General features: G+C 43.1%; 1 protein-coding gene across 4 annotated transcripts in view; it reads left to right on the forward strand.

Moving 5' to 3' along the window:
* DAPK1 (death associated protein kinase 1) overlaps positions 1 to 13,610 on the forward strand; it is a 163,208-nt gene that overhangs the window by 144,540 nt on the left and 5,058 nt on the right. For all 4 annotated transcript variants that reach the window (XM_019734045.2, XM_019734028.2, XM_019734018.2 and 1 more), the window contains exons 21-25: positions 4,052 to 4,240; positions 6,641 to 6,838; positions 7,906 to 8,044; positions 9,262 to 9,382; positions 11,244 to 11,432. In XM_019734045.2, the coding sequence (XP_019589604.2) occupies positions 4,052 to 4,240; positions 6,641 to 6,838; positions 7,906 to 8,044; positions 9,262 to 9,382; positions 11,244 to 11,432 (836 nt within the window). The remainder of the gene's footprint in view (positions 1 to 4,051; positions 4,241 to 6,640; positions 6,839 to 7,905; positions 8,045 to 9,261; positions 9,383 to 11,243; positions 11,433 to 13,610) is intronic.

The following is a 13,610-nucleotide window of genomic DNA, read 5'->3' on the forward strand; positions in this document are numbered from 1 at the left end:
AGTAACCTTGGTTCAGAGCTGTCTTCCCTCATTGAACTCTCAATTTTTTATGTCAAGGTAACTTCTGAGTGGTGCCCAGGCTTCTCTGAAAGGACTGTTAGGATGTAAACACTGCTCTATCTTGTATCCCGTGGAATTTAGTTCTTTAGAACCTCTCTGGGGTCCTGTGGTCCCAGAGGATGCTGTCTTTCTGACCAGAAGGAACTGAAAGGAGAAAACCTTCAAAATGTATTCCCTTCTCCCAGGAGCTAATGTCCCCTCAGGAAGCACAGCTCTGCTCTCTGTGGTCACTTGTCTAAAAGAAAAGTCCATTCGGGGATTTGCAAGACTGAAGAAAGTAACAAATGCGGGAAAGATATGAGAGAAGGCCAAGGGAACACCAAACGGTTGTTCAGCTGGCATAGTTGCCGCTCCTTGGAAACAAAAACGAAAGGTAGAAGCAAGAAAGTATAGAAAGGCACATATGAGATAAGCATAGTTAGTGCTGACCTGTCTTCCAGGTGCAGCACACATATCATCTCATTGGAGTCTCACAACTTTATGAGGTTGTGTCATAAACCCATCTCAGAGAAAAAGAACTCAAGGTTCAGAGACATAGGTGTTTCTGCCTAAATAGAGGCTGAAACCCAGCAGCCTGGCAAGCTGCAGTTTGTGTTGTGTGAGGGAGTGGAAGGAAAAAAATTGAATAAGCTGCCAACACTTAAAAATCTAAAGAGATTTCACCAAACAAGCCAGTTACTTTTCCTCTTGTGGAAAAGGAGAAGTTCTGGCCACACTGGGTTCACGTTTCTGCCTGGTGCCGGTTAGTGGGGAGGAGGGCGGCTACCCCACTGAGGGGGGCACAAGCTCTGCATTCCCCTTCTCCACCCAGTCCCCTAAATCTGAGTCCCACAGACCAAAGAGGGAGCTCAGAAGAAGACTCCTCCACCCCATGCATGAAATTTTGCCCTGTGCATTTCAAGAATGCACTGGAGTGTGTGACCCCAAGGCCAAGGTCATCCCTACTCAATGTCAGAGGTGGAATTCAGTCCCAGTTCTGTGTAGCTAAATCCAGGTGGCCTGGAGGGCCTAGCAGGTGTCCCATAGAGGCCTGCATTGCTTAATGCCCAGGTGGTCGATCTGCTCCAAGGGATGGGTAAAGTTTCTGTGCAGTCCAGCCTCTGGAATGGAGAGGACTCATCTTCGGCTAAATCTAGACCTGCCTGAGACCTGGGAAGAGCCAGGAGCTCTGCCTGCAGGCACGGTAGCAGGCCCTCCTGCCCGGTGCAGGGGCAGGCAGCATCCAGGGCCTGGACCCCACCAGCTCTAGTCCAGGCAGCTCACCAGTTACTTCCTGGCTCTTACAAAACAGCACTAAGGGCGTCCTTGGAAAAGCAGTGTGTGGCACAAATAAGAGGTGACACGAGGGCCACCTGGGGGAAACTGGGCTGGGAAAGGGGTCAGGATCTAGTGAGGGGCTATGGCCTCCAGGGAAGGTCTGTTTCCAGAAACAGCAATATTGTCACTTCAGAGTGGCACTGCTTGTGCCTGTGGGTCATGCTCTGCTATGCCCCAGACCAGCACTCTGGACACCCATGATGTCTGTTAGAATGGTCAGGCCTTTTTCCTTTCCCGGAGAGATGCCCACGTGGGCATATTTATGTCACTGTGACAGCAGGGAGCTTGTTAGCCTTAAGAAAGCTGGCCCTTTGTGTTGCCATCTCCTGAAAACACTGAAGGCTAAAGGCTGAGCCACCAACCAGGAGATAGGACCAGGTGGCTTGGATGGAACAGGTCCGCCCCTGCCTGCAATCCCTCAGGGCACATGGTGGTCTGCCCCACACTGCTTGTCTAGCTGCCACACACATACTCGCTCTATGGCCAGCTATGTGTCGGATCCGTTGCATTGTGCTTCTACAGTAGAAAGGAAATGCCCAGTGTCAGTGGAGGAGCGAGGGTCCAGGAGGAAAGTTTCAGGAGACTGTGGCTAGCTCTCACCAGAGAAGATCATGTGGGAGGAAGTCTTTTCTGACCAGGCTGTGAGTGGCTTCTCCATCGGGCCTGCTCCTTTTTACCACCGGGGCCAGTAGTTAGCAAAAAATATAAGTTTTTCCTCTATGATTTCAATGTTTCCCTGTGAAACTATTTTAATAATACTGAATACAAATCCTGTCCTTTTATCCTCTAAACGCAAATGTCTGCAAGGTACAAGAATGTCTGTCGTGTCCCAGGTTTTGTTGGCAGCCCTGGACAAGCAGGAGCCCACAGTGCCACTCAGGCAGGTTTGTCCCTGACAGTGGTCGTCCCCGGACACAGGTTTCATGGCACAGGGAAATGGACAAACCCATTCTTGTGAACCTCCATACCTTTGATCAGACCTGGAGTAACAATCTGCAAAGAAATGCACTAAAATGTCAACCACACTGCCATTGAGAATACTCATTTTGTTTTCTTCTTTATGTTTCTGTTTGCCAAGTGCCTACTTATATAATCAGAAAAGAAACACAAATATGTATGACTAACTCTTCCCATCTTATTGTCCCTCCTCCTACTTGTGTACGGGCCCCTGCCCTTGAGCTCCACTTTTCTTATCCTCACCCAACCCCCACCCTTGCATAGTCCCCTTGGCCATGCCCTCAGTCTAAAATCTTTGATCTTTAAACAAGGGGTTACCTTGGTGTTTGGCTCACCAATTTTAAAGTCAGGTCACTCAGGTGAAATGGTCATTTCTCTCGTATCTTGCAATGTCTGTTGCTATTAACTGTGAACCAAAAGTACTATCTATAGAGTACAATTCAGCTCATTTGGGCCCCTCCCTCGGTGCACTTATGGAACCCCTATTTTGGCTGCCCCAAGTCCTAGCCCTAAAGTAGACAGACCGGCCCTGCCTTCTCAACTCTATTGGGAGAGACGAGCAAGCCAGCAAACAACATGATAGTGAGTGAGCACAGCATGCCTTCCCTGGGGATCCACAGGCTCTGCGCCCTGACGCAGGGGACACATACTGTCCTTTCAACTGCTTCCCCTTGAATGTCACCACTATTATTTCTATAATATTTGTTAAGCTGATTCATTCTTTTTATTCGCTTAAACACATTGATTTGAAAATGAAATTGTTAACATCCTTACCATCAATGGAAAACCAGTAAATACCACTGCCATAAATAAAACAAATGTAATCAACAGCAAATAATGTGATAAAACCTAGCTCTATACTGTTGCCCACTCCTTCTTTATTAAAAGGCAACATTAGCGAGGATTGAAGAGATGCTGAAGACTTAATGCCACAGATTGAGAAGTGCTGCTAGAGCAATTCAGAGGCCTTCAGGGGAATTTAAAAGGAATAACTTTCTCACTGTGGATTCAGCACTATTTAATGCCATGACCTGCTACTGTCTAAAATCATTTTGCATTCAACCCCAAACAATCTCATGTACCAGAGTGGTACTCGTCTCATCTACATCAGTCAGCGTCCTACAGGGGATTTTAATGAAAGTTCAGAGTCGTGGGCAAAATTCACAGGAACATACATAAGATAGTGAAGTATCTGGAGGTTAGGAACAAAGGGAAGAATTTATCTGCCCTGGGGCTGTAAAGACAAGAGGAAGAAATCGTGTTCCTGGAAAAGCTGAAGCTAAAGGCACTGGGGACCTAGAGTCAAAGAGACACAATTGGTATCAGGGAAGCAGCAAGCAGTGAGGAGGGAAGAAATACCTCGGCCTTTCTCCTCCCAGCTTCTGCAGTGCCTCCCATTGGCTGACGGGCACCAGCGGCACATGGCAAGCAAGCCTGGGAGATGCCGTCCATGGAGTCAGCCTCTTAGCACAGAGCAGCACAGGAAAGAGACATGGGAGGAGGAGCAAACAAAGAATCAGTGCAACGTTTCTGGGAAATGTTGCTACACAGAACAACACGAGGGCCGCACACACACACAACCCGGCCTGAAGCAGGAGTGGAGTGGGGACAGAGACAGTGTCCCGGAAAAGGACAACACCTGAGCAAAGGTTGGGAGGGAGAGCCAGTGCGCACACTCCCCTGTGCAGGCCTAACCTGCTTCCTCTCTGGCCTGCAGTCTCCATGAGCATCAACAACCTGTATCCGGGCTGCGAGAACGTGAGTGTGAGGAGCCGTAGCATGATGTTCGAGCCGGGCCTCACCAAAGGCATGCTGGAGGTGTTCGTGGCCCCAGCCCACCACCCACACTGCTCCGCCGACGACCAGTCCACCAAGGCCATCGACATCCAGAACGCCTATTTGAATGGTATGTCCCACCCGCCTTAACGGAAGAGGACCTCAAGTGCCCTTTTGCCACGGCTATAAGTCATTCCCCTAAGGGAGCCTGCCCCAGTGGGCATCTACCACACCCCACAAAGGCCAGAGGGAAGGCCAGTGTGGTGATAACTGGGAGTGACCCCGGGCAGAAGCAGGGCTGGTTAATACCCCTCAAAAGTAAAGCTAAACACCTTGGGGTCTTCTATACGTAGCAAAGCACTGGGCACACAGTAGGTGCTTCATAAATGACTGTCAAGTAAATTAATTTTTTTATAGTTTTTAATTGTTTCATTTTTCAATTACAGCAGACATACAATATTATATTAGTTTCAGGTGTAGAACATTGTGTCATTTTTCTTTTTATTTTTAGACTAGGTAATTTTATATATTCATTTTTTTAAGTTAGATATTTATCATTTAATTAATATATTTTTTAAAGTAGAGCTTAAACATCTACTTAGATGGGAAATCTCATAAAGTACAGTCCCTCTAGCAGTTTGATATACCCAAGAAGAATTATTTTAAAATACATTGACGCTAATGGCTAATGCTCTGATAGACACAGGCAATTTTTTTTTCCATAAGCAAAATTTCAAGTGTGTTCTTTGCTCTCGAACATTTCCAAGGGGGTGAAGCTTTAAATGTTACCAGCGATGGTTTCCCTCCTACAGCAACCACTGTGTCTTCCCTGGAGCACCCCCTGGAGCTCCAGTGTCCCCAGCTGGGCCCAACTCACTGGAACATGAGCCCCTGACTTGTTGAGACCCAGTTTAGAGCAGGGACAAAGCAATTTCTCTGAGACTCAGTTCCCTCATTGGTAAGGATCTAGTAAAGGGCCTGGTACAGCATCTGGCACAGGGAGACAATCAGATAATGGCAATTGGGGGCATCTTCAGGATGACCCTTTTGTTATCCTGAACCCAGGGAGAAATAGACTACTCGGTGTGTGAAGACATGGTTCTTAAACCCTAGCACCATGCGCATCCCTGGAGAGGTTTGTGAAAACACAGACTGCCGGCCCCACCCCAGAGCTTCTGTCTCAGCAAGCTCTGCTGCTGCTGCTGGTCTGGGAAACCCACTTTGAGAACCACTGGACCTAACAGAATAGAATGAAAGTCCGTGCACGTGTTCTTCTCTTAAAAGTTGAGTGTTCTTTGAGCAAAGCTCAAAGAGGTTTGCAGCACAGGAGAAGCATGTCCTGGGCACCCACCCTCCCTGCCCTCACATCCTGCCCCTCCACAGGCCTCCCCCCATCCCAACTCTGGCTACCACTGTTCCCAGTGCTCAAATGGCCTATTTCTCTGTTCCAGAACTTTTCATGCTTAGACCTCGGCTGCCAGGCTTAGAGGGTTGTGCCCCCCAGGAGTGCCTGTGGTCCAGGAAGAGGCTCCAAAAAAGCCCGGTGGCTCTTCCCAAATGATTCTGGACTACAGACTTGCTGGCATAGAATACACACCAAGGGGAACAATTAGGGAAAGGAAGCCTGAAATCCTATAACTTAAGTGGTCCTGCCATGCTGCCCCAAAGATCAGTGGGTGGTGGTCACTGTCCTGGTGGGATGTGGCAGTGTGGAGGTGGGGGCATTCGTGGGATGCACCCACAGCTCAGGTGTTGGGGAGTAACAGCCCCACCACCGCTGCTTGACCCATCTATCAACTATTACATCTTAACCCCTGACCAGGCAGCCTGCCTGCTTCTGTCTGACCTGAACACGTTGCTCCCTCCCCTGTGGGACATGAATTTAGTCACTATTTAACCAAGATAAAGGTTACACTTCATAATAACTTTTATGTTCAATATTTTATTCACTGTCATGTTCCAAAAAGAAATTATACGTATATTTTTTTGAGGATACAAATCTCATCACATATGTTCTCTGACTTTCTGAGTTCAGCGATCCATTGAGATATGCTGTAGCATAACTCATACTTCAGTGTAAGGGACATGATGGGTATTTGTTCTTTCCCCAGGTGGTGCTTGTTTTTTATATACCAATATTTTGGGGGAAAACAAAGTGTATATGTATACACACATTTCTATGTATGCTCATAGGCATATACATACACCCACACTGTGCGTGTGTGTGTGCGCGCGCGTACCACTCGGGTACATAAGTAAGTATGGTAGAGATATAGATACAGATATACTCATGAAGATTACAGGAAGATACATATTTAAGGAAATGGATAAGCAGATATAGATATAGGTAGCTGTGTAGATATATAGGTGAAAGACATGGATAGAGAACAGACATAGAGATACATCATACAGATAAGTCTGTGTTACATATGTAGATCCACACATAAGTAACCCCTGAAGTGCTAAGAAAAATCATGATTGAAATTTGGTGGTGGCATTTCACAATCGTCATCTTTATTTTTCTCTGTAGGAGTTGGCGATTTCAGTGTGTGGGAGTTCTCTGGAAATCCTGTATACTTCTGTTCTTATGACTATTTTGCTGCAAATGACCCCACATCAATCCATGTCATCGTGTTTAGTCTAGAAGAACCCTATGAGATCCAGTTGAATCAAGTGATTTTCTGGCTCAGCTTCCTGAAGTCTCTTGTGCCAGTTGAAGAACCCGTAGGTAAGCTAAGGCATCCCTGAGTGAGTGAGTGCCCTTCCCACCGACCTTGCACCCCTGGCCATGCTTGAATTCTATAGCTTGTGGCTGGCAACCTTGGTGCTCTTCATTACTCCTTCCTACTAGAAGATTTCCACTCTGTAAGTTCCCTGAGGGTCAGCTGTTCATTTTGTTCTGCAGGGAGTTATTTCATGATCACACATTTCTGCCACAAAGGCCCAATTCTGAGCTATTCCTTGAGAGCCATCTCTCACTTTCTTTCTATATTTTAAAGCTGTGATCATTTTTGTTGCATGCAAAGTGGAATACCTCTTTTACCTCATGGGTTCATAATGAGCTCTCCATTCTGTAGTTCCTTCAAGAATGGAAGAAAAGGGACCATATTGACTGAATGCATTACCTTAACTTTATCCTAGAGGAGAAGATAGCGTGGAATAAACATCTTTTGTTCTTTTCATACAACAAAAGCAAGCAGCTTTCTCTGGTGAAATACCAACTCAGCAGTCAATTTTTTCTTTGAAACGTATATAATAATCAAATAATCTGGGATTAAGCCTACTCAGAGTACCACCGCTTTATTTCTTTGTTTCTTTCTCTTCTTTTTTTTTCTTTCATATGTTTGTCTTAAATGCTCCAAGAATTGAGAGGCTCTGTCTGTGTGAATCACAGGAGTTTCTCTTTTGAGTCATGCCCATGGTGGTGTTGCTGCATTCATAGGGCTTTCTTTGGTCTTGTGAAGGGCGACCCCCTGGTCAGAGATTAGATCTCCCCTCACCATGCAAGCAGGGCTTCTTTGGAGATAGATCTGAGACGCTGCCCTGTGTTCTGTGGTTGGTTCTGGTCCATTTCTGAACAACTTTCCTTAAGGCCCAGGAAATAGGCTCATCTATTATTGGCTGGGCCTGGGGCCCAGAGGTTACAATGGCATAGGGCCCTTACCTCTTCAGGCAGTAGCACGTCCATTTGGAGAGATGGCCTGGGTCTGGGGCCAGCACACCCCACCTTCCCTGGAAAGGAGAGGCAGTCACAAAGGAGAACCTACCACTAAGACAGCTCTTTCTCTGCCCCAGCCTTCGGTGGCAAGCTGAAGAACCCACTCCGAGTTGTCCTGGTGGCCACCCATGCCGACATCATGAACGTTCCTCGTCCCGCTGGAGGCGAGTTTGGATATGACAAAGACACCACGTTGCTGAAAGAGATCAGGAACAGGTAAGGGGCACCCCTGGAGTCTTCAAGGGTACAACCGAATACAACCGAAGCCCTGTGAACCAGAGAAGGGAATTAAGGAAACTAAAGGCCTCTTTTCCTCAGTTGCCTATTTTTGTTATATTTTTCATTTTTATCGAAACATGAATGTTTTATGTTTTTTGGTTATTGTGTGGTGTGTTTTTGTTTTTTTTTCAGTTTAATTGAAGTATCATTGACAGATAAAATTGTAAGATATTTAAAGTGTACATCACGGTGATTTGATACATATTTACATTGTAAAAGGATTCCCGCTATCAAGTTCATTAACACATCTATCAGCTCACATATTTACCTTTTTTTTTTCCAATGAGGACATTTCAGTTCTACTCTCAGCAAATTTCAATTATGAAATACATTGTTATCAACTATTGTTACCATGTTATGCATCAGATTCTTAGTTCTTTTAGTTGTTTCAGCTTTCAGGGCTTTTTGGTGATTATTATGAAACCAGTAATCAATATTTCTCAAAATACCTGTTGTAACCCACTAGTGGGTCACGAAATTCATTTAGGGGGTCCTTACCAACTCTTTAAAGTGGGGTGGCGTGGAGTGGAATGGAGAATATCAGGATGCATTTCATGTCAAGTATTTTTATGAAACTTGTGTTTCACTTATAAATATGGATACACACAATCACCATGTAAAAAAATACGTATTTCTACATAGTGTATGTCAACAGAAAGTTTGAACCCGCAGCTCTACGTAGTAGTATGCTAGTAACCTAAGTTTTCGGTTTACCAACTGAAGACATTCATCTGTTATCTTCCTGATATGCAAAAAGGGCTTCTACTAATATTTTTAGATCTAAGTTGTAACTTTCATAGTCATCCCTCTATTCTTACTCTATCAACTGCAACAGCATCTCTTCTCTTGACTTACAAGGTGAGTACATTAGGCCTCACCTTTCCTGCATCAGGGCAGCTGGTATCTTTGCATTCTGTGTTCCTGCCACTTTGTGGGACCCGAGGCGCCCGTCCATATGACGGAAGTACATGGGTATCTCCAAGGCTTCCACCCCGGTGTACCATTACAGAGCCCAGCAAAAGTAGCAGCGAGGGGCAAGGGCACCAGAATTTCCTGGCCTCCAGCCAGCTGTTTGGCCAGCGGGAGCCTAGGCCTGTAGTGGAAATACCTGGTAAGACTGCATCACTCTGCTGAGGCTACCACTCTTCCCTTAGGTTTGGGAACGATCTTCACATTTCCAATAAGCTATTTGTTCTGGATGCTGGGGCTTCTGGGTCTAAGGACATGAAGGTGCTTCGAAACCACCTGCAAGAAATACGGAGTCAGATTGTTTCGGTGAGTATAGCTGGAGAGGGTGGGAACCCAGCCTTTGCCCAGCCCATCCGGTGACCACTCCACTTGGGCCTCTTCATGCTGCCTTCTTCGTTTGGTTTTCAGGGGACACAGTATGAGGTGGCTGCGTGGACATGTTTCTATCCCATTGTTCTGGGATGAGGAAGGAAGAGCAGAGAAGCAAGGAGATGGCCGCGAGAGGAAGGGGTTGTTACAGGCCAAGTGGACCACCTTAGAGTGTCAGCAATTCTGACAGTTTTAGTGATTTGTTTAAAAGTAAAATTGCTTTGTACAAATTATAAAAACAATTCAAAAATAACTTATTGTAAAATATTTAGGAACTACAGAGAAGTAGAAGGAAGTTACCAACAATGTTTACTGATGGGTGTAAAATAATAGATGAACAAATGGAATGAAACTGTGTTCTTGAATGATCTTACTTAAGATCTTATTCAATGTTTCAGCTTCCCAAATTATAAAAACTTAGTATAGTTCCAGTTAGCATCTGAATGAGATTGAGAAGACTGGGTTTTTTATCTTAAAATTTCAAGAGAAGAATGAATAAAACTATAGAGGATCTGTAATCAATAAACCAATAAATATGTGGAATACACTAGTGAGTGTAGAAGCAAATCATATCTACAGAAATTGAATAGAAAACAAAGATATTATTTCAATTTAATGGGGAAAATATTTATTTAAAAAGGGATCTAGCACAAATGGCTATTGGCCAGAAAGAAGATTGAACTCCTAATTACTACATAGCCCAAAATAAATTCTGGTGCAGTAAAGCTTTTAAATGTAAAACAATAAAATAATATCTTTAATGGAAATGTAAGAGAATGCAATTTAGTATAATTTGGGACTGTTTTGGGAAACCTTTCAAATAAAGATAGAAAACCCCAGAAGTTTTCAAAGAAATTATACCTGTTTGACAACATAAAAGTTAAAATTTTTTTTTCTGACTAATGAATTCTATAAACAAAGTTAAAAGGTGAGATAGACTGGGGAAAATATTCTCAATGGATTTGACACATAAAAGATTATTATCCATAATATTCAAAAAGCTCTCTGAAATTGGTGTGAAAAAGGTGCAAACATTTCGATGGCAAAATGCTAAAATGCCTTCTGGGATGTTCCTGCTGCCCAAGCCTGAGAATAAACAAGGAGAATGTGCCTCTCCCTCCCCCGCCAGGCTGACCAGTGCTGCTCTTCCAACACCAGGCTCCACTTCCAGGCATGCTTTTGGAATTTTCAGGAACCCTCTCCTCTCATGAAGCCTGGCCCTTGCTTTCTGATGGGGCCCCACTCTGGTATAGCCAGAGGGTGGGGAGTAGTCTGGTGGGGCCTTGGAAGAACCTGGTCACAGAAACCAATGGGTAATGATCAGGAACAGTGGTCTGAGAAGGGTTCCCAGCGCCTCCCTTCCCATGGGATTAGGTCTGGGCTCCTGGGAGTCCTTGAGCTGGGGTGCGGCATGATGTCTGCTTCACACACACGCCCCCAACTCCTGAGGTCAGGTAGTTGGGACTTACCAAATTAACTGCCTTTATCCCCTGGGAATTTTGTTTTTTTGAATAGGGTGTGGAATTAAGCTGCAATAAAAACTATGATCCGAGAATGATGCAGTGTAGTGTGTGGCTGCTGTGGTTTTTCGTTTGGAAGGTGTGTTGAGTATAAGAGTCTGTAACATAGACTGATTTACTTAACCAAGTTAAAAGATTAAAAAAACTACTTAAAGCCAATTACCAAAATTAGCCTAAATTGAAATAATATTTCAAAAATGGTTCCGATGACGACCTATCCAGGCACCTCCTGAGTCCCCACAGCTGTAAATTGACCTGTCCCATCCTGCATGTTCTAGGTCTGCCCTCTGATGACTCACCTGTGTGAGAAAATCATCTCCACGCTACCTTCCTGGAGGAAGCTTAACGGGCCCAACCAGCTGATGTCGCTGCAGCAGTTCGTGTATGATGTGCAGGACCAGCTGAACCCCTTGGCCAGCGAGGAAGACCTCAGGTGCATAGCCCAGCAGCTCCATAGTGCCGGCGAGGTAAGGGTCCCTTGAGTCCAGGCAGGTCTGGGAGGTATTGGGGTAATGCTAGTAGCCTCACAGAATGAATTTGGGAGCTTTCCCTTTCAGTTTTTGGGAATAGTATGAGAAGGATAGGTATTAATTCTTCTTTGGATGCTTGGTAGAATTCACTTATGAAGCCATCTAGTCGTGGAATTTCAGTTGTCAGAGTTTTTTGGTTACTGATTGAATCAGGAAGAAACAAAATCTGAACAGACAGATTATTAAAACTGAAATTCACTCTTGGAAGATTATATGTTGTTTCTAGGAATTTATCGATTTCTTCTAGGTTATCAATTTTGTGTGTAACTACTCATGCTATTCTCTTACAGTCCTTTGTATTACTGTGGTGTGCGTTCACTTCTCTTCTTTTCTGATTTTATTTATTTGAGTCCTCTCTCTTTTTTTTCTTGATGAATTTGGCTAAAGGTTTATCTATTTTGTTTATCTTTTCAAAGAACCAGCTCTTAGTTTCATTGATCTTTTCTATTATTTTTTTAGTCTCTGTTTCATTTATTTCTATGCTCTTTATTATTTCCATCCCTCCACTCACTTTGGGCTTTGTTTTTTTTTTTTTTTTTTCTAGTTCCTTTAGGTGTAAGTTTAGATAGTTTATTTGAGATTTTTCTCGTTTCATAATGCATTTCTCTCTTAGTACAGCTGTGTCCCAAAGATTTCAGATTATTTTGTTTCCATTTGTTTGAACATGTTTTTTATTTCCTCCTTGATTTCATCATTAACCTAGTGATTGTGTAATACCATGTTGTTTAGCTTCCACGTGTTTATGGTTTTTTTCTAGTTTTCTTCTTGTAATTGATTTCTAGTTTCATACTGCTATGATTAGAGAATACGTTTGATGTGATTTCAGTCTTCTTAAGTTTACCAAGATTTGTTTTATGGCCTAACATGTGGTCTATCCTGGAAAATGTTCCCTGTGCATTTGAAAAGAATGTGTATTCTGTTGATTTCGGGTGGAATGTTCTGGAAATATCTGTCCATCTAATCTAATGTGTCATTTAAGGCCACTGTTTCTTTGTTGATTTTCTGTCGGTATGATCTATCCATTGATGTAAGCATGTTTTAAAGTCCCCCTGCTATTATTGTAATACTGTCAATCTCTCTCTTTATGTCTGTTAATATTTGTTTTATCTATTTAGATACTCCTACATTCAGTGTGTAGATATTTACAAGTGTTATATTCTCTTGTTGGATTGATCCCTTTGTTGTTATGTAATGTCCATCTTTGTCTCTTGTTACAGTCTGTTTTAAAGTCTATTTTGTCTGATGTAAGTATTGCTACTCCAGATTTTCTTTTCATTTCCATTTACATGCAGTATCTTTCCATCCCTTCATTTTTACCCTGTGTGTCTTTTGATCTGAAGTGACTCTCTTGTAGGGAGCATAAGCAGAGGTCTTGTTTTTCATCCATTCAGCCCTCCTATGTCTCTGATTGAAGCATTTAGTCCATTTACATTTAAAGTAATTGTGGATAGGTATGTATTTGTTGCTGTTTTATTAATTGTTTTCTGGTTGTTTTTTTAGTTTTAGTTCTCTGTTCCTTTCTTCTTTTGTTGCTCTTTTCTTGTACATTGATGACTTTCTTAGTGATAGATTTGGATTCCTTTTTTTTTTTTTTTTTCATTTTTTTATGTATTTATAATAGGTTTTTGGTTTGTGGTTACCGTAAGATTCATATATAACAAGTTATGTTTATAGCAGTCTATTTTAAGTTGATGGTTGTTTAATTTTGGACACATTCTAAAAGCATTACGTTTTTTTACTCACCCACCCCATTTATGTTTTTGACATATTTTACATCTTGTGTGTGTGTGTATGTGTGTCCCTTAATTCATTACTGTAGTTACACATGCTCTAGCTACTGTCTTTTAACCTTCATACTACCTTTATAATTGGTTGACCCACTACAGTTACTAAATGTTTGTCTTTATCAGTGAGATTTTTTTTTCTTTCCTATGTTTTTTTATTTTCAGTTTTGGCATTTTCTTTTCCACTTAAAGAAGTCCCTTTAACATTTCTTTTAATGCCAGTTTAGTATTGATGAACTCTGTTAGCTTTTGCTTGTGTGGGAAACTGTTTATCTCACCTTCAATTCTGAGTGATAACCTTGCTGGGGTAAAGTATTCTTCACTATGGGTT

The sequence above is a fragment of the Rhinolophus sinicus genome, linkage group LG04, assembly GCF_036562045.2.
Source record: "Rhinolophus sinicus isolate RSC01 linkage group LG04, ASM3656204v1, whole genome shotgun sequence".
Taxonomy (NCBI): Eukaryota; Metazoa; Chordata; class Mammalia; order Chiroptera; family Rhinolophidae; genus Rhinolophus; species Rhinolophus sinicus.